The sequence below is a fragment of the Ursus arctos genome, unplaced genomic scaffold (assembly GCF_023065955.2).
Source record: "Ursus arctos isolate Adak ecotype North America unplaced genomic scaffold, UrsArc2.0 scaffold_16, whole genome shotgun sequence".
NCBI lineage: Eukaryota > Metazoa > Chordata > Mammalia > Carnivora > Ursidae > Ursus > Ursus arctos.
In genome coordinates, this window is record NW_026622830.1 from 46,423,816 (window position 1) to 46,444,073 (window position 20,258).

Consider the following 20,258-nt stretch of genomic DNA (forward strand, 5'->3'; position numbering starts at 1 on the left):
CATTCTATTTCATCGTTCCCCACCCACGGAGCTACTGCATTCAATACAGCCCTTGCACTGGTCTCTAGCTTGTCCTTCTGCCTCCATCTAGCACACCGAAAGCTACCCTCCATGGTGCCAGGTCATATAACTGCTGCCAGGCTGTCCTTTCCAAAGACAGCCACTCAATCTATATCCCATCCCAAATGCAGCAGGCAGCAGAAGGGGCACCGTCTGACTGCCAAGGCCAGGTCATAAAGGGGCCAAAAGTACCCACCATCCATCCTTCACCTGCTCTCTCTCGCCCTCCCTCCTTTCTCTACCTTCTCTGCCCCCTCTATAGGTGAGAATCTATGTTGGGCTGGGAAATTCATCCTCAGGTCTGGGAGTTTATACTTACTTAGGTTGGTGAGTCCAGTTCTTAGGTCAGGAAGTCCATTCTTAGGTTGGTGGTGCATTGTTGGGTGGAGGGGCCCATTCTTGGTGGGGAGGCCCAAGTTAGCAATGCAGTACCTGGCTGGAACATCAAGGTGGCCACTCTCCATACTCCGGTTATTCTCTCTACACTGGAGATGCACGAGCCTCCCACAGTGTTCGCAGAAAACTAAATGACTCCATGCTCCTAAGGTGCTTAGCAGGGGCCTGACTGTCACTATCCTCTGTACGAAATAGCTAAAGAAGTCCACATCTTCACCCACCTTCCCTCCAGGTACAGGGGGCTGGGCTCTGCCCTCTCTGAGCACCAGCACATGCCCAGCTCCCAGTGGAGGCCCACTGAATGTCTGCGGCATGAATCCTCATATCAAGAAGGCGGAGCTGGAAGTGGGTTGGAGTTCAATGAGAAAGCATCGTGGGGAGTCAGAACCTTAACTGGACCCCACAAGATGAACAAGACTTGGCCGGTGACCAGTGAGAGAGGCCGGCAACAAATGCTGGGGACTACCTCCCTAAGTGTTGGGGGAGGTCATTGAGAGGACAGGACAGCCAGTTTACCTGTGAGGTGGACTCCAGCAATCAGTTGCTCCTGTCCTTGGAAAGTGCATTCTGCTTGTCTTACTGGCTCCCAGAGACTGCCCCCAAGGACAGAGCCTTCAGATAGTGATGTGGTGCTGAGACCATCTGGACAGTGTACTTGACCCAGTTAAGGCCTTTATAAAAACTTTTTACATTCTGTCAGGCGGGTGGAAAGGGTGTGCAGGAGTGAATGGGGGTATGCTGGGACCCTACAATAGCTCCCAGGCAACCCTGATGGGCATTACAGTGAACGCAGGATTGCTGCTGACAGGCTGAGCATGCTGGACTGTATGCACCTCCCCACGACCATGGTGTACGTACCCACCTGCCTGAGTGCCTGCCTCCAAACTTGTTAACGCTCCAGCACGTCTCCTGTGGACTCAGATAGACCAGCCGCTCTCAGTGGCGATTCAATTAGGCCTTCACATTTGTCACAGCAATTAGGGGATTACATTTGTCACAGCAGGAAAGTGGGAGGTAGACTGGCTATGAGGTCAGGACCTCTGGGCCACGTGACAATGCCGCCTCCAGGTGGGTTTATCCCCTTGGGCAAGGCTCTTGCTTCTCAGAACCTGCTTCCTCAGCTGTTAGCAAGGGATCCTGAGAGTACCCATGTGTAGGGAGTACTGAGCTGAGCTACCCTTCCCTCCAGGACCAAGGCACTCATTCCCCCACCCGAAGGGAGCCACCGCCCAAGGGCCTGCCCCCTCCGTGACCACTGTGGCAGGGGCACAGGCACCCTTGCCTTAACTTCAGATGTCTCTGCACACGTGCAAAGCTCCTGCCCCCACCAAGGCAGCAGAGGCCTCTGCTGCACTTGTATCACGGCCCAGCGGCTCCCTCTGTCCCAGGTGTGGCTCCCCACAGCACCACCCCCAGGACCTCTACACGCAAATCTCCACCTCAGAGCATGTTTCCAGGGAATCCAACCTAGGACATACCTCATGGCACTGTCGTGATGATCCAAGATGGAGTAATTGAAGTCAGAAATGCTCAGACATTCGTGTCTTTGTCAGCATCCTCACTATCACCACCGATGTCCTATGCCCTGGATTCTGGCCTGTAAGCCTTATTCTTCTCACTGCCACCCGCAGTCCTCACTTCCCCATGCTCCTGATAGAGGAAACGGTCCCCAGGAGCCCAAAAGCTGACTGTGGGGATTTCAGTGTGGCCAGGGCAACAGCTTGGCTCTGCAGCTACTTCTGTTTAACTTCCTGGGACAGACTCCTCCTGACTTCACATTTGGCTGTTCTTGCTATGCTGACCGCTCCAGACAAACTTCCCTTGGAAGCTGACCACAGAATAGCTGCCGGCCACCAAAGTGACACAGGCTGGCAGGGGTTCGGGAGCCGATCCAGAGGACTGTTGGTGACAAAAGGTGAGCTGGATGCAACCCATCCGTCACTCTAGTCCAAGACCAGGGAGGGTGTGCGCCACGTGGCAAGAGCTCTTGGTTTCCGTGTCCTCTGAACTAAAGAAAGACTTTTCCAAGGAAAACGGAAGGGCTTTTCCAAGAGCAGCTCTGGCAGTGTTTCTTGGTTAGACTTCTGTTCTCTGGGATCAACTCCGTTGGTGAGCAGCCTCACGCAGGAGCGCTCCAGACCGTCAGATACTTCACAGCTGCCTCAGCACCCTCTGTCCTGCCACCACCATGGGTGCTGTGGAGCTGTCAGGCAGAGTTCTTGTCGGAGCCACGCTCTGCATGTGCCCCCAGAGGGCAGTGGCCTGTGTGGCAGCCTCTGCCCGGGAGAGGCTTCTCAGCTTGTCCTTGTTTCCACACACCAGGCTGCCTGCATGGCTGCCCCCTAAGACTGCAGGCTGTGTGTCCTCCCCAAAGCCTCTGTTCTCCAGACCTGTGCAGGGAGGGACACCAGGAGGCCATGTGGCAGACACAGAGCTGCACAGCCTCAAGGCCTGTGCTTTCTCTCACTCAGTGATCCAGCACATTTTCCTTCCTGGGTGCCCCGGGGCACTTTGGTTTGGCCTGCTGCCACAAACCCCAGCCCTTACCTGGGCACAAGGCTGGGCCTACCCAATCAGATCAGTCCGTGCTTTGTCACAGCTGAGGGCCTGTGGCACTTACTCTGACTGTGTAACAAATCAGCCTGAAACTTAGTGGCATGAAACAATCATTTTTTAAGCTCATGATGTGTGTGGGTCAGGAATTTCAGTAGAGTACAGTGTGGATGGCTAGTTCCTGTTCCATGCTACCTGCGGCCTCAGCTAGAAAACTCAGAGGCACGAGGCTCATTCACTACACACCCGAATGTCAATGTTGACTGTCACCTGGGCCTGGGCTCCTTCCCACATGGGCCTCTCCAAGTCCTCTTTCAGATTGGCCCTGTTCAGGCCTTCTCATCGCGTGGTAGCTGGGTTCAAGGGCCAGTTCCTGAGACAGAGACAGGAAGAGATGGGGAAGGTCCAGGGGGAAACCGTCTCACCTTTTATGACACAGCTGAGAACTCACTTCTCTCCAGATCCATGTCCAGAACCCAGGGGAGAGCATCAACCATGTAAAAGCAGATGGCATGGGAGATCCACAACACTGTGTGGCCACCTGAGACAATGATATCTACCACAGCCCTCACCAGAGACTTGACAGGTGGTGATAATGCAAGGACTTCTGTTGCCTCCCCCATTTTATGATTGATGAACTTGAGCACAGGGGAAAGGGGGGTTAGTTAACTTGCCCAAGACCATGCATCTGTAAATAGCAGAATCAGGATTCGAACCCAGGTTGCCCAGAGGTTTCTATGGTCTTAACCATGGTCTCGGGAAATCTGAGAAGATATTGTAAGCATTACATTAAAAATGAAGGAGAAGGAGGAGGAGGAGAAAAAGAAAAGAAAAAAGTAGGGTAGAACAGAAAAAAAGGACCAGTCAGAGAACATGAGATCATTTAAAAAATCTTAGAAAATAAAAATATAGGGGCACCTGGGTGGCTCAGTCAGTTAAGCCTCTGCCTTCAGCTCAGATTATGATCCCAGGGTCCTGGGATTGAGCCCCGCATTAGACTCCTTGCTCAGTGGGGAGCCCGCTTCTCTCTCTCTCCCTTTGCCTGCCTCTCCCCTTTCTTGTTCTCTCTCTCTCTCTGTCAAATATAAATAAAGTCTTTTAAAAAAAGAAAATAAAGATATAAGTGGCAAATTATGACAAATAACAAATCAGTGGAAAGGATGCAAGATAAAGTTTTATTTTTTTAGTTTCCAGATGTATTAGGGATATCCAGAGAAACAGACAAGAGAGAAAGAGAGAGAGAGAGAGACTTATACTAGGAATTGGTTCATATGATTGTGGAAGGCAAGAAGTTCCATGATCTGCAGTCTGCAACCAGACTACAACAGTGGTCTAATTCAGTCTGAGTCCAAAAGCCTGAGAACAAAGACCACTGATATCAGAGGGCAGGAGAAGATGACTGTCTCAGCTCAAGGAAAAAGAATAAATTTGCCCTTCCTCCTTCTTTTTCCCCTATTCATGGCTTCAGTGGATTGGATCACACCCTCCTATATTAGTGAGGGCAATCTTCTTTTCTTCTTCAGCTTACCAATTCAAATGCTAATCTCTTTCAGAACCACCCTCACAGACATACCCAAAAATAATATTTTACCAGCTATCTGGGCATCCCTTAGCCCAGTCAAAGTGACATGTAAATTTATCATCACACCAGGTCATAGGCAAAAGAAGGGGGGGGGTCCAAATTATGAGACAAAAGAAAAGGTAGAGAAAGTATAGAGGAGAAATTCATGCAGAAAAAAAATAGAATAACATTTCCCCAGTTGAAAGAAACCCATGTAAATTGGAAAGATCCAAAGGTCCATAAGCAATGACTCTAGTGGGGCACCTGGGTGGCTCAGCTGGTTAAGCGTCTGCCTTCGGCTCAGGTCATGATCCCAAGGTCCTGGGATTGAGCCCCATATCAGGCTCCCTGCTCTCGGGGAGCCTGCTTCTCCCTCTCTGCCTTTCTCATGCTCTCTCTCTCTCTCTCAAATAAATAAATAAAATCTTTAAAAGAAAAAAAAGGTTATGACTCTAATAGTAAAGGGTATTTCAGTCAATGAAATGTATTCTTGAAAGGCTGGCAGACTGTAGGTGGTGATTAAGGCACATTGTTATTCTGTCAACAGCAAGAGCAAGAGCAACAAAGATAAAAACAATTAGAAATTCCAAGAAAAGGGGGCACCTGGCTGGCATAGTCAGAAGAGCATGTGACTCTTGATCTTGGGGTTGTGAGTTTGAGCCCCAAGTTGGGTGTAGAGAATACTTAAAATAAACTTTTAAAAAATTGAATTCCAAGAAGAACAAAATGCTACACCATAAAGACATGATCCAAGTAGGAAGCAAAGGAAAGTGAGCATGATTTAAGAAGTGCAGAGCAAGAGAACACATTGGACTTTGAATCTGAGAACATCGTTCTTGGGGTGGTACAGGTCTTGGGAGAGAAAGAGAAGAGCAAATCCTCACATACTGTGTGGATCTGTAGTGTCCATAGTAATGTAAACTCTATTTACTTGTTCTTAATATTTAAATTCCATCTAGGCAAAGAATAAGAGATATAATCATTGTAGAATGGAAGGTAAATATACTCAAACTTGACACTGTCAATGCAAAGATATTCCCAACTATATTAGTTAGGATTAGATTTTATAGCATCTAACAAATGAGCCCCAAATGATGTAAACAAAATAGGCTTGTATTTCTCAGTCACTTAAAAGAAGTCTACATGTAAGCTGTCCAGAGTTCTTAAGGCACCTCCATGAAATCACAAGGCAGCCAAGTCCTTCCGTCTCCACTCCACCATCATTAGCATATAGCCCACATTTTTTCTGGCCCAAAAAGGCAGTGAGAGCACCAGTCATCACATCTGCATTTCAGGTAGTAGAATGGAGAAAGGAGGGAGAATGGCCCTGACTCCTTACTTTTGGTAAGTCCCACATAGCACTTCAAATTCTATCTCATCAACCAGAAGAGTCATACATCACAGCTAGCTGTGAAAGAAACTAATCAGCACAGTCTTTAGGTTGGGTGGCCATGTGTGACAGCATCTCACAATGTATGAAGATGGGACTTTAGGAGAGATGGCTGAGAAAACTGCTAATCTCCTCTGAGAGAGCAGAGAACTGATATTCCCTATTACAGGTGGAATAAGAAGCAGAGGGGTGATCATTTAAAGGTCATTAAACATGATGAAATTTGCTAAGAACTGCAATGAATCATAGAACACGATATCAGAAACTACTGATGTACTGTATGGTGACTAACATACCATAATAAAATAAAATAAAATAATAAATAAATAAATATTTAAGAACCTACCTTGTAAATGAGCTATCATTGTAATGGGGTCATTGGAGATTGTCTAAACTTGATAAATCAAGCAATTGAATTATAAGTTTATTGTTTCAATTTATAGAGATAACAGAGATCAAAGTCCCTGGGGCAAACACTTGCAACTGTTTCTATTTTTTTTAAATAGACTATTGTAGAATTATTTTTTAAATAGAAACAGTTGCAAATGTTTGCCCCAGGGACAGGGTTTGGGAGGGGAAGGAGGGCAGTACAAGAGGCACTAGCTTTGCTTTATAAACTCTTCTATACATGTGCCAGAAGTTTGACTTAAGCTTTTAAATTAAATTAAAGGCAGCCTCTGCTTCCACTCAGGGTAGAGGACTGATGGTTACTAGAAAGTGGATAGAGCCACCTGGCCATTTGCTGACAGCTGCCCTTCTGCAGTCCCAGGAAGCCAGGCCCTCCAAGGACTATGGAGGGTGGGACTGGGAGGCTTGGGGTAGGGGCAGGTCTTCTGCTCAGGGCTCCCAGGGTTCGCTCAGCAGAGATGGGATCCCTCACTGCCTTGAGAACCTCCAAGGGCCCATGAAGTAGAAAGCCCAGACTGCAAGTGTTGACCTATGCTGACCATCTGATACCATGGGGAGAAGCCGAGGGGCGGGCCTCTGTGGGGGTCAGTGTCATAGCAACTCCACCCCCATGTGGTCTGGACCTGGCTAGTAAGAGCTGGCTGCCTGGGGGACCTGAACTGGTTCTTCCACCCACTCACCCTTTTAGCCATTTTGTCCCATTGTATACTGTTCATTTATAGTACCTTGAAACCACTCCTGGACAGAAGTTCAAAATGCCAAACATTTGACTAAAAACACTAACAAAGCAGCATTTAGAGACAGGACCTCAGGGATTCTAAATAGCAAACAACAAAAAATATAAGCTCTGTTGCTTTGGGAAGGCAAAGGGACATCCACTTTTCCAAAAGGCTTCTAAAACTTCCACCTAGGGAAAGAAAACAACAACAAAGAAGTCCCTCTGCACAGCCACCCATCAAGTCAAATGAGATGTCCTTGGACTTTGCAACATTTTCAAATGTTTGGTCTAGGAATGAAGTGCTTTGGTTTACGGTAAGAATGGACTCACAGTCCTGGGGCCATCCGCGCAGAGGCCAGCTCAGAATCCAAGAACAGCTTTCTCCAAAGTGTAGACTGCACTCCTGTGGCCACTGCTGCAAACAGCAACTCAGAAGGAAGGGCTGAAGAAGTCCAGACAGCTTCTGAAGTAGGAAAGCTATGCTCCACAGGTAGGTCTGAACTAATTGCCAGGGGAGAGGAGAAGATGCTTGATTTAGTACTCTAACATCATGAAAGACATTAGTTCCCAGGCTTGGATTTGTGGGTCATCTTTATCAGCAGAAACTAGGAAACCTCTGCGTCAGTGAGGATTTCCCAGCAGCCCTCACCCTGGGACACCTCTGAGCCCTTATCCACAGGTGTTTTGTTCTCTCATTGAGAGCAGTGGTTCTCAAAGTATGGTCCCTGGACCAGCAGTTCCAGCATGCCTTGGGGACTGGTTAGAAATGCAAATCTTGTCCTCATCCCGTCCATTCTATGGCAGAAACTCTGGGGCTAAGACTCTAGCATCTGTGAGCTAACAAATCCTCCAGAGGGTTCTGATGCTTCCTCAAGTTTGGGAACCTCTGCTTATAGTTTGTTAGAATTAGATGTGATTGGGTTTATTGCTGCTTGTCACTGAAAAAGACCTGATAACAAAATACTGACCCTTCAAGGGACCAGAAGAACACCTCTGTAGATTTCCCAGGAGTTTAAATGTTGAGAGTCTTTTCTTCTTGCTCAAGGCTCAGATTCCCCCAGAGCTGACTCTGAGACCATCACTCAAGTGTAAGCAGCACATTGGGGAAGTGATCACAAAATACACCTGTTGGGGTGTAGGAAGAAGCCAGGACAGGGTGTGTCCATGGGCAAGTTGACACTGTCAGAGACTAGGGTCAGTCCCTGGGGAGCTCCTGAGGATGGTGGAAGGCATATCCTACCCAAAGATCATTGAAGCAGGGATATTTATCCTCCGTCCTCCTTCTGTCATTGTCAAGGGAGACTCCTGGGTATAGCTCCCCACACACACAACCCTGGGGCATCCTGCCCTGCCCTGGGTGAGGCCCGAGTCTGTGGCCAGAGGACCTTCATCCAGGAAGGAGAAAATGGAAGGCACCTCCACCATCTGCTCCATGCAGCTTCCCCAGGCTGCTGGCAAGAAGGAATATTATTGTAACTCGATTCTGAGCTCCCAAGATTCTGGTTCCTTATTCAAACCCTCCTCACCCATCAAGGCAACAAGCCCATCAAGCCAGTGCAATTTTGTTTTTTCTTTTTTTTTTTTCTTTGTCCTCCTCCTCCTCTTCTTTTTCTCCTCCTCCTCCTCCTCCTCCTCCTCCTCCTCCTCCTTCTTCTTCCTCTTCACAGACACCCAAATCTCTTTTATTGGGAGGGATGGGGACCTAGAAGGTGGGCATGGGGCCCTCTCAGTGCACTGCTTATTCACTGGGTCTACTTCCTGAGTCCTGCAGCTTCATCACATCATGCAGCTCCAGCGGGCTAGTGTCTTCCCCAGACACCCCCATATCTCCCAGTTGAGAGCTGCCTCTCAGAAAACAAGGATCAGCCCAAGATCAATTCACCACTCAAACATCTCTGCTGACTCTGAATAAAGCAGGGCCCACATAGCCTGCTGTCTCAGCCCTCAGTTGGGAGAGAGCTCTTCCACAGATGACTGAAATGAATGGGACAGCACAAAACAAGAGCTGTCAAAGGGGCACAGGAACCGTTCAGAGAGGGGACGCACCATAGACAGTTCAGTAAAGTGGGGAAGGTTGGGAGGACAGGGGTACCTGGACCTGACCCTGAAGGCTGGAGGGAATCTGTGCAGATGTGGGAAATGCCAGGAGCACAGGCATGGTGGGAGAGCAGCCTGAGGGCTGTAGAAGGCAGCAAGGACCCCGCGTGGCTGGAGCTTGGCAGGGGTGGAAAGGAAGAGTGGGAGCCCATGTTGCTTGGTGAGAGCCCTGCCCTAGGCAAATCTCTTTGAAGAGTATGCTTAGATTCCTAATCAGAAAAACCAATATCCCTGTAAGGAAAGGAAGGAAGATGGAAGCAGATATTGGGGTGCTGTCATGACAAGCTGTGCCCCTGAGAGACAGGCATTGCCTGTGTATCCCTGTGTCAGCACTAGGGATGGTGCCCCAATTTTACATGAGGAAATCAAGTGCTCCGAGGGTTAGGTCACTCAAGTCTATCTAGCTCCAAGTTCCCATGTTCTTTCTGCTTGATCCACCTGGATTGTCCTAATGGCTCTGGAGGAAGACAGCAGAGCCTGAACTCCAGTTCCCACATAGGAGCCACAGGGGCATAAGCAACGGTGAGACGAAAGTGAAGTGCGGGAGGAAGGTGCCTGTGCTCTGTCAGTCAGAAGAGATGGCACACAGCAAGACAGAGAAGCAAGAGGAGCTTAAGACACTGTAGATATCACAGGTCACTCCAAAGAGAAATTCACCTACGAAGCAGTTTTTCCCCCTTCCTCCCTGCACACTGGCACACACCAATCTGCATTCCATCTCTCTGAATTTATCTAGTCTGGATACTCCATATAAATGGACACATACGACATGTGACCTTCTGTGTCTGGCTTCTTTCACTCAGCATAATGTTTTCATTGCAGCATATGTCAGCATTTCACTTATTTTGTGACCAATAATATCTCATTGTGTGACTAAACCACAATTTCTTTATCCAGTCTTTCATGGATGGACATTTGGGCTGCTTCCACCTTTTTGTTATTCATGTTCATATACTTGTTTGAATACTTGTCATTAATTCTTTTGAGGGAATACCCAGAAGTGAAATTGTGGGGTCACATGGTAACTCCCTGTTTAGCTTTTTGAGAAGCAGCCAGACGGTTTTCCATGGTGGCTGCACCATTCTACATTCCCTCCAGCAATGGAGGAGGGTCTTGATTTCTGCACATCCTCAACAACACTTGTTATTTTCCGTTTCTTGAGTATACCCATCCTAGAGGGTGCGAAAGAGGACCTCACTGGGGTTTTGATCTGCATTTCCAGAGCAAGCCATTCATCATTCCCTGAGGCTCTCATGTTGATAGTTTTCTTCCCCTTGGCTCACTGAGGGCAGGAGACATCTTACTCTTCCTCATGTGGTCAGCTCAGGGCACCACAGCTTAAGGAGGCACACAGAAGAGTTGGTGCCCCATCCCCCCAGATATGCAGTGAGCCCACATGGTTGGGTGTCTGGGGGCAATAGCTCTGTCACCAGCCACTTCACAGGCCACACCCTCTAGTGATGTCTATGAAGGACACTGAGTGTGCCAGGTCATTCAGGAGTTCTGTGCATTACCACTTACAATGCCTGCTGCAGTGGATACCATGTGCCCACCATGAGCCTGGGACTTCCTATTTCAGTGGTGTCAAATAACAAAAATTCAACTGAATAAATTTGGAGATCTATTTGGCTTTATTCAACAATTCATAAACTTGGCAGCATCCCATCTAGCAGCAAGTAGAAAGGAGCTCCCTCGAGTTGTAGAAAAGGAAAGGTTTTTAAAGGCAAAAAAGGAGCAGAAAAGGAAATTAGCAAAGTAAAGTTGCCTTCCTAAGGGGAATGGAAGGGCCTCTAGGGTGGTTATCTCACTAGTGCTGACTAGGTAATTCCATGTTGACTGGTTAAAGGTTACATTTCTGGGGGCAGCTGAATCTTCAGTTAGCTTAGGTATTAAGTTTTGGTTTGATGGCACGAGGTTTAGCACAAGTGATCCCATTTGGGGCCTGCTGTATTCTTTTTAGCAGTGAACTACAGGCTGATTTCCAAATGCCTAAGGGCTTTCTCCATATGTAGCCGGGAAACCTCTTGGCCCCTCTTGCCAGCAGGCCAGAAATGCCAGGGAAATGACACCCTCCCCAGGACCCCTCAACTCTCAGTTGTTGGTGTGTGAATACCCCAGCTCCCTCCTCCTCTGCCCTCTATGGAGGAGCATTCTGAAGCCTGTGTTCTGCCGCTGCTCTATGCTGAGTTCTGCAGCATGGTTAGGCTCCATTGACCATGGTGGGAGCTGGCTGAGTAATCTACTAATATTCTGATTGGGACCATCAATTCTGATGTGTGGGTTTTTCCCCCCACACCAAGCAATTTTCCAACACCAGTTGGTTACTCTACAATACAACTCAATGCTGACACTATCTACCTGGAGACAGCATCAGATCCCACAGGTGAAGGGCTGAGTCCTACAAGACTGTCCCCTACACACACTTCAGATGTCATTTGCAAGTTCAGGTTGTCAAGTATTTCTGATCTACTGGCTATAAATCTGAGGTTCCCATGACCCCCACTCCTTGGGTTCAATTAATTTGCTAAAATGACTCACAGAACTTGGAGACACATTTTACTTACTAGATGACTGGTTTTTTTATAAAAGGATATAACTCAGGAATAGTCACATAGAAGTGAGGCACAGGGCAAGGTATGGAGAAGATGCAGAGGTTCCATGCCCTCTCTAGGCACACCACCCCACACTCCCCAAATCTCCCTGTTTTCACCAACTCAGAAGCTCTCTGCACCCAAACCTTTCGGGGTTTTAGGGAGGCTTCATTACATAAGCATGATTGATTATATTATTGGTCAGAAGTGATTAAAATTCAATCTTCAGACCCTCTCCCCTCCTGGACGGTTGAGGAGTGGGACTGACAGTTCCAACCCTCTAATCACAAGGTTTGTTCCCTTGGCAACCAGCCCCCATCCTCAGAGATCCAAGGGCTTTCCCAAAAATTACCTCATTAACATAACAAAAAACTTTAATTAACACTTTTATGGCTCTCAACACTTAGGAAATTTTGAGGGCTTTAGGAGCTCTGTGCTAGGAACAGAAGACCAAATATATATTTCTTATTATAAATCACAATACCACATCTACTTTTTCTCAATTCTCCACTCCCCTACTGGTGCTCCTGCACCTTCCAAATCAGTGACTTCCATCTCTTGGTGAAGCAATCCAAACCAGGACATTTGCACACCAGCCACTTCATATACATTAATTCATGAAATCTGCTTAGAAACAGAAAACTAAGACCATCCCCTCAGGGTTAAAAGTGAGAGAAACACTGACTGGAGTAGACAATCGTAATGTCATCTTTAAGAGAAAGGAGGCTTCCGGCTCCCAAGGCTATGGTGTCAGCGAAGAGATTGAAGTATTTGCCAGCAGAGTGCAGAAACTCACAAAGAGGGGTAAACATGGGTAGTGCTGGCAGGAGGGAGCTCTGCTCATGAACTCCGTATCTGGTTCCCCTGGGGACACTTCTCTTCCTGGAAACACAGGTCCTTCAGCCCTGTCAGCTCCTCAGCCTGTTGGCTGCAGGGATCATGCATCCACTGCCTCTCCTCGTTCTGACCTGTGCTCATGGGGTCACCTGCCCATCCTGCTGGGGCTCCCCCTCACCTTCTCACAGAGAATATGTTTGTCTTGCAAAGGGGCATGTGCTAGTGTTTGGGAAGCTGGTTCTAGCTGTAGTTAAGAAACTGATACCCTTCTCAAAAGTACAGTCTTGACTAATTCTACAGTCTCAACTAATTCTTAGAGATGAGGAGGGAGCCAGCTTCAGGACAGTGGTGAATTCTTTAAGGTGGCTTCTGGGGCCCCATCTTCAAGGTTCCTTTGGCAGCAGGTGGCAAACCTGATTCATACAGATGTAAATTTAAAGGGGAGGTACTGTCACTTGAAACTTTCTCCTTGAGTCTCAGGGCAGGGCCTCAGCAAGACTTGCGGACAATGGTGAGAGAGTCCTGGCTCTCTTGCTCTGTAACAGACCGCCATGAACCCTATGGCTTAATAGGGCAAAAATGATTTATTTTGCTCACAAATCTGCTATATGGGCTTGGCTGGGAAGCCTCATTTCTGCTCCATGCCACACCAGCCCCGGATAGCCCAAGCCAGGACTAGAGGGTCCATTTCCAAGGCCGTCCACTCAAAGGACTGCTGGCTGCCAAGGTTCCCCTCCACATGGGCCTGTCCATGTGGCCTGGGCTACTCACAGCACATGAGTATCAAGAAAGCCTTGCAGAGGCTGTATCTCAGAAGTTACATACTCACATAGGCCTGCCTGAGTCAAGGGGAGTGTGGCAAGGCAAGGTTCTGGACAAGCATGTGGGACTGAAATATTTTTGTGGCCATTTTTTTGAAAATAAAATCCGTCACAATAAGGATGAGAAACTACCAGGAATCAAGGGAGCCACTCTACACAGCTAGTGAGTGTGTGTGTGTGTGTGTGTGTGTGTGTGTGTGTGTGTGTGTAATCTAGCTCATCCTCTTTCCCTCTCTTTCTCTCTGGTGGCATAGCTCTCCACATCTCCTTCATTTACTCTGCTCAAGGCCACACCTCAGCTGTTAAGCTTATGGGCAGTTCTTCCTGCCTTCCCAGAATATCCCCAAAACCCAGGGCCTCAACTGACCCAGAAATGTAGCTGCAGCTCACTCTGGTCCAGCAGCAGCTCATCTGATTCTGCTAAGATGGGGGAAAAAACACACACACATTTGTTTTTGATGACAATGCATTGGGGGCACAACTGCCCAGCCACTGCTGTAGATCGCCTGGTGCCAAGTGATGCAGCCTCTCGTGATAAACAAATGCTGTTGGATCCTGCAGAGAGCTATGTTGATAATGGGGAAAAGCTCAATCCTGTGTTTACAGACCTCAACATCCATAAGTCAGGCCTATCTTCAGAGCTGCCAGAGGCTCAGCGTGTATGACTGGATGAGCCCTTCCTCCCTGAACGGACTCCATGCAGCAAATGGGGCTGCTGGCACCACCACTGCTTAAGCCAGGCTCATCTTCCAGAGGATGTGCATGTGACTTGGTGACAAATCCTACTAATTCGTCACTATACTTGTCCCAAGTTTAAAAGCCAGTTGTTGGAGGAACTGTTGGCAAATAAGGAAGTTGCTGCCAATGCAAAACATCAAGCGTACTAACGTTTTCTGGATGCTTCCTTTGTGCTTGGCCTGAGCTAAGTACTTACCATGCATTGTTTCACTTGTTCCTCACATCAACCCAAGGAAATGAATATTGCTACTGTTTCCCTTCTACTGATGAGGCAGCTGAGCCTCTGGGAAGTTAACTCGTTTGTCACCATCACTCTGCTAGTGCACCAAGTCACACTAGTTAAGTTATAAATACCTTTATGTTTATGCCCAACTTTAAATAGTAAAAAAAAATAAAGCAAATTCACTGGCTCTTGAAACGAAAAGTCCAAACTTCAGGTCTGATTTGGTTCCCAACACAGCCACCAAAAGCCTGAGTTCTCTCGCTGTCTCCTGTCTGCTTCTCTGTCCACGGGCTCCCCCTCAGGGTGGCAAGATGGCTGCAGCTGCACCATCCATATTTCACATGTGTGGAAGGAGAGAGAAAAAGCGTTTTTCCCCAAATCCCCTAGCAAACACTTTCTCCAAGACTTAGTGGCCTAAATTGGGTCTCCTACCAACCCAGGAGCGTGCTCAGGGCATACAGTGCCACTGTGGTGTCTCTTAGAGTCGGGGATGCCTCTAACCTCCCAAAGTCAAGAACTGCAAGGGGAGTAAAAGCAGGCTTGCTTCCAAGCATTGGGGAGTGGCTGTTGGAGAGGACTCATCACAACTAGAATGTTGTGGAACAAGGACTTGAACTCCAGCCTGCCTGTTCATTCAAACAGTACTGAATGAGCCCTTGCTGTGGGTCAGGCACAATTCTAAATGCTGGAGACACAAACCTGAAAGGTTCCTACCCTCTTACCCTCCTGTTGCTGTTGCTGGCTCTGCAGCCTCCCAGGGCTAAAGCCCTGTGCTTTTACAAGGCCTCAGAGCTGGACTTATGAATTAAATGCACCACACTCTAAAGACATGGCAACATCAGTAAACTGCACCATGCCCAGAGGGCTCCCAGTTTTGAAGGAATTATTCAGGCTCTCAGACAAGTGGATGTATTTGAGGATCTTGTATCTAAAGAAATCTTTTTTACCCCCCGCTGTAAATTGTTTCCCAAGTCCCACACTAACTGCTTCCATCCCGTTGAGCCTCTTGTTTTAAAGAAAAGTTCGGGTTCCAACTTGGCGGAAATGCAGCTAGTTTCAGGGCTGGAAAAGAGAAGCACAATACCAACCAGGCCATGGGCCATAGCTGGAGCCAGGCGGTTTTCCTCGGAGCTGGACAATTCCCAGGACAAGAAAGGAAATTGCCTTTATTTCCCTTTCTGGCACACTTTTGTTACTTCCCAAACTCAGACTCTTCCCACCCTAGACTCTTCTCTCGCTTTTAGTTGAGTTTCCAACTTAACTAAAATGGGTTTTCTCCTATGTGTCCTTTAGGATGTCAACTTTTGAGTCCTTAGGGACTTAAACTATCGAGGAGAGTAATCAGCTGAGATGCTTCATCAGGCAGAGTTCAACAAGGGCTCTGCCGGCTTCACCAGCTTGGCCACCGCGGGACATTCTGGAGCCCCGCTTACTATGTCTGTGTAAAAGCCTTAGTTGGGTCACTGCTGCTGGTGGTGATCCCCGGCGTTGCACCAAGTCGTCTTTTAACTAGAATTTTAACTAGAGTTACCCCAACTGCAGGTGACTGGAGGTCGTAGGGCAAGTATCTGAGACCGCCTCACACACCTTCCCCATTCTCTTCTGTCAAGCGGGCCTCCACTCAACTGGGAGAGACCTCACGCACCTCTAGTTCCGGGGCCGGGACCTAGGAGATTTCATCCAATCAAGAATCCCAACTAACCAGTTGGACCGGTTTTTATGACTGGTTGAGCCAATGAAAACTCGACCGCTGATTTTCTGTGGTCTTCTGGGAAAGGGCCTCTCCCGGAAGCCACTCCCTCCCTTGAGCCACACCTGGGCGGAGCTAGCCTCCCGGTCTTCCGTCCCGCCGGCTGACACAGCTGCCCGTCACAGGGAGGCGGGAGTGGGCGGAGCCGTGGGCCCTGGCGTCTGCGCAGCGCGCAGCTGGCCGCGCGCGGGAAGCCGCGGACGGCGCCGGCAGGTCCCGGTGCACAGCCATCTCGGCGACGCGGACGGATCCCGGAGGAAGGGTGAGAGAAGGGCGGCTCTGCCGGTTCCTCCTGAGGCGAACGGCGGAGGAGCGCGGAGCCTCGGCAGGCCTGCCCCGCAACCTTCGGGGACCGGCCCTCCGTGGAGCTGGGGGACGCGGGGGGGGGGGCGCCCGGTAGGGGCGCCGCCGCCCGCGCTGACCGAGAGACGCCCGCGCTGGCCGAGGTCCCCGTCCCGCTAACCAGGGTGTCCCGAGCTGACTTGAGCCACCCACGTTGACCGAGGTCGCCGACCGGGGGTACTGCCCCCCCGCTGACCGAGGACGCCACCTCCGCCCGCGCTGACCCCGGACGTCACCAGCCGCGAAGGTAAGTGTCCCCCACCGTCCCCCGCAGCCGTCAGTCTGAAGACCCAGGGCCGGCCCAGGGACTCACGAGACATCTGCCACGTGCACCCCCACTCTCTCCCCCCATTGTCAGGAATCAGCCGGGTTTTGTCCTTTCCCTCGTGGTGTCATTGCAATACTGCTTCAGGTTTTTGCCCTTGTGAAGTGCTTAGCAGTAAATACGCTTGGCGATGAAGAGTCGGGGCACTGGAGCAGGTCTCGGGCCAGAGATGGCCAGGGCGGGCTGACTTTATGTGTTTGATGAAAAGCGACTCACCGCCAGAAATGAGGCCTATTGCATCTTCTCTGGTCCAGCTCCAAAGAACCTGACGGTGTGGGCTGCCGAGAGAAGGCGGCATCGTCACAGCCTGATACTTATCTCGCTTTTTATGATTCTTTTCCCTGATTTGATAGAGAAGGGCGAGCTGTTAGCTTTGTAGGTAGCAGAACCACAAGACAAGGAGGTGGTTATCTTAAGGGAATGGGGCCAGGACAGGTTGCTAAGCTATGTTTGGAAAGTCGCTTTGCCAGAACTTGGGGGGTGGGAGGCTTTCTGAGAATGACTTGAGATGGTGGAGGGACTGGGGCACGTCAGGGTGAGAAGTAATGTGGATGTCAGGTGGCCGGGAATTCCAGCAAGAGAGGAACTGAGGCCCTTGAAAGGACAGCTTCAAACTAGCAGTCCTGGAAAGGTGCCCTTAGAGACTTGATTTCCTAGGTGCAGGTAAAGGACAACAAGTAAAGGTAAAGAATAAGCAAGTAAAGGATAAGCAGGTAAAGGATAAGCAAGTAAAAGGACAACATAGTTTGACATTTTCAAAGGCCACATGCCTTCTTCTAAAGATAAATCAGGAGTGTGCTTGCTGTCAGGACCTTGATCCAACCCCTAAGTTTCTCCCTTCTCCTTTGTAAAATTGTTTCATCCTTTTGTGGTGACCATTAAATGAGATGATGTATGTAAAGTAGGCAGCAGATACCCAGCTCAGAATCCGGATCTGCTGAGGCTTGACTTTGAGTCCGGGGAGGGAGTGCAAAGACCTCTGTCTGCCTGGTCCTGTCACTGCTTACTTCTAGGACCAAGCTCCTGCCTGCTCTTAACAGTTCTTTACTTGAGGCAGAAGCCTCCACTTTGCTCAGCCCTTAAGAGTACTTGACTTTTTCCCAACTCTGTGAAATCTTTATTTCATGAGCTGATATTTTAAAAAAAAGTCTCTGACGTAAAAAATTTGTTTGTATATCTAAACATATCCTTTGCTTTAGTAATGTTCTGTCATGAATTTTTTCTTTTAGTGAAATATTTTATTTTTTAAATTTCTTTTGAAGATTTTTTTAGTTATTAGAGACAGAGAGGGCATAAGCAGGGGGAGACACAGAGGGAGAAGCAGACTCCCCACTGAGCAGGGAGCCCACTGAAGGTCTAGACCTGAGCGACCGGAGCTGAAGGCATATGCTTAACCAACTGAGCCACCCAGGTGCCCCACTTACAGTGAAATATTTTAATGACGCAAAAAAGAGCAGAGAACTGTAACACATGTACCATACTCTGAGACAAGCAAATAATAATATTTCTTTATGCTTTTGGACTTCCTTTTTTTTTTTTTAAGGAAATTTGACATTTCATCTAGTTATTCTTTTTTTGATGCCACCACCCCCCCACCTTCTATCCCATAGAACTTGCTTGATTCTTTTTTTCTTTTATGATTTTTATTTATTTATTTGAGTGAGAGAGAGTGCTGGGGCGGGGAAGCAGAGGGAGGGGGATAAGCCAGTTCTGCACTGAGCTCAGAGCTGGATGCGAGGCTGGATCCCACGACCCTGAGACCATGACCTGAGCTGAAATCAAGAGTTGGATGTTTAACAGACTGAGCCACTCAGGAGCCCCAGAACTTGCCTTTCCATTTTTAACTTGTCTTTCCATTTTGGCTCACAGGACTTGCCTGGTAGGTTTGTACTCACAGAAGCTAGGAGCCCTTCCTTCTCATTCCCAGTCAGCTGCCAGGTTTGCTTGTCATGAGGATTGAGACCACTATTCTGGTACTGTCCTAGTGACATTTGCTCTCTTATCCTCTTAAGAAACCTGCCTTCTCTTTGCTCTCCCAATATCTGTTGGGTGAGCTCTTGATAGGTTTTCTCAGACTTGCCACCCGCTGAGGATCATGTGCCATCTGATTGGTCTTTATTGGGCCCCTTCTCCTTTAGTTGTGGTCTTCATCCAGGATCCGCTGTTTCTCCACTTCTCTAGGGGCAGTCACACCTGGTCCACATTTCCAGGAAAAAATGACCTTCCATAGTCAAATACACTATCTTTTACAAAATGAGATTCTTATAATTCATAGTAATAGCTACCATTTTTTGAACATGTAGGTATCAGGCTTTTTAACTAAGCACTTGCTGTACACTGTCTTGTTTAATTCTCACATTACAACTGTGTCACAAATGGTGATATTTCCATTTTAAAATGAGCAAACTGAGGCTTAGTAAGGTGAGGCATCAGCCAAATTTGAGCCTAGGGTCATCTCCCTACAGTATGTAATTGTTTTGCCACCAGTAGAAAAGGAGACTTATTCCATTGTTGGGGCAGAACGAAATTGGGCATTCACACGGGTTCTGTTCAACCTTCCTGCTCCACAGCCCCCGCTCCGTCAGGCGCAGGAGCACCTGGGCCTCCTTCAGCAGGGCCAGAGATGGCATCAGTGGACTTCAAGACCTACGTGGATCAGGCCTGCAGAGCTGCTGAGGAGTTTGTGAATGTGTACTACAGCACCATGGATAAGCGGCGGCGACTGCTGTCCCGCTTGTACATGGGCACAGCCACCCTGGTGTGGAATGGAAATGCTGTTTCGGGACAAGAGTCCTTGAGTGAGTTTTTTGAAATGTTGCCTTCCAGTGAGTTCCAAATCAACGTGGTAGACTGCCAGCCTGTCCATGATGAAGCCACCCCAAGCCAGACCACAGTTCTTGTTGTGATCTGTGGAACAGTGAAGTTTGAAGGCAACAAACAACGGGACTTTAACCAAAACTTCATCCTGACAGCCCAGGCTTCACCAAGCAACACAGTGTGGAAAATAGCAAGTGACTGCTTTCGGTTCCAGGACTGGGCCAGCTAGTGGGGCCACGAGAGGCTTCTGTTGTAGACCAGCTCTGTAGGGAAACACAGATCTCAAAATGTGGGGACACAAATTCCTTTCTGTTGTTCCAGGCACACTGCTCTGGCTTAATTCTGTATTTGCCGGAGTCCTGTGAGCCCCTTTCTGAGTGTATTCTTGTTTGTCATAGATGCCTTTTCAAAGTAGTCAACTTTTCTATTTTTCTACTTGTCCAGTAGAGACCCTGGTTCTGGAAATTCTGACAAATAAAACAATACAGATGTTGCTTTTTTTCCCTTGCGTGATGTGTTTGTCCAAGTTTTGAGGAGGGAGGAGGCAAAGGAGGGTTAAAGGCAGAAGCTTAGCAGAAAGCACCTGAAATGAGATTCTTTAGTGAAATACTAAAGAATTAGTAACTTCTTA

At 48.4% G+C, this 20,258-nt stretch overlaps 1 protein-coding gene and 1 pseudogene across 1 annotated transcript; one reads left to right on the forward strand and one right to left on the reverse strand.

Moving 5' to 3' along the window:
- The window catches only part of LOC113246794 (Y-box-binding protein 1-like), an 87,799-nt pseudogene extending 71,425 nt beyond the window's left edge, over window positions 1-16,374 (reverse strand).
- NXT1 (nuclear transport factor 2 like export factor 1) lies at window positions 16,290-20,150 on the forward strand. The gene is made up of 2 exons (XM_026487461.4): window positions 16,290-16,732; window positions 19,381-20,150. Exon 2 carries the CDS (start codon window positions 19,434-19,436, stop codon window positions 19,854-19,856), a length of 423 nt encoding a protein of 140 aa, XP_026343246.1. The 5' UTR covers window positions 16,290-16,732; window positions 19,381-19,433; the 3' UTR covers window positions 19,857-20,150.
- Window positions 20,151-20,258: the final 108 nt, after the last annotated feature.

Bases quoted from the DNA above. Each gene is read 5' to 3' on its own strand.
- NXT1 (XM_026487461.4), top strand. From the start codon at position 19,434: ATGGCATCAGTGGACTTCAAGACCTACGTGGATCAGGCCTGCAGAGCT.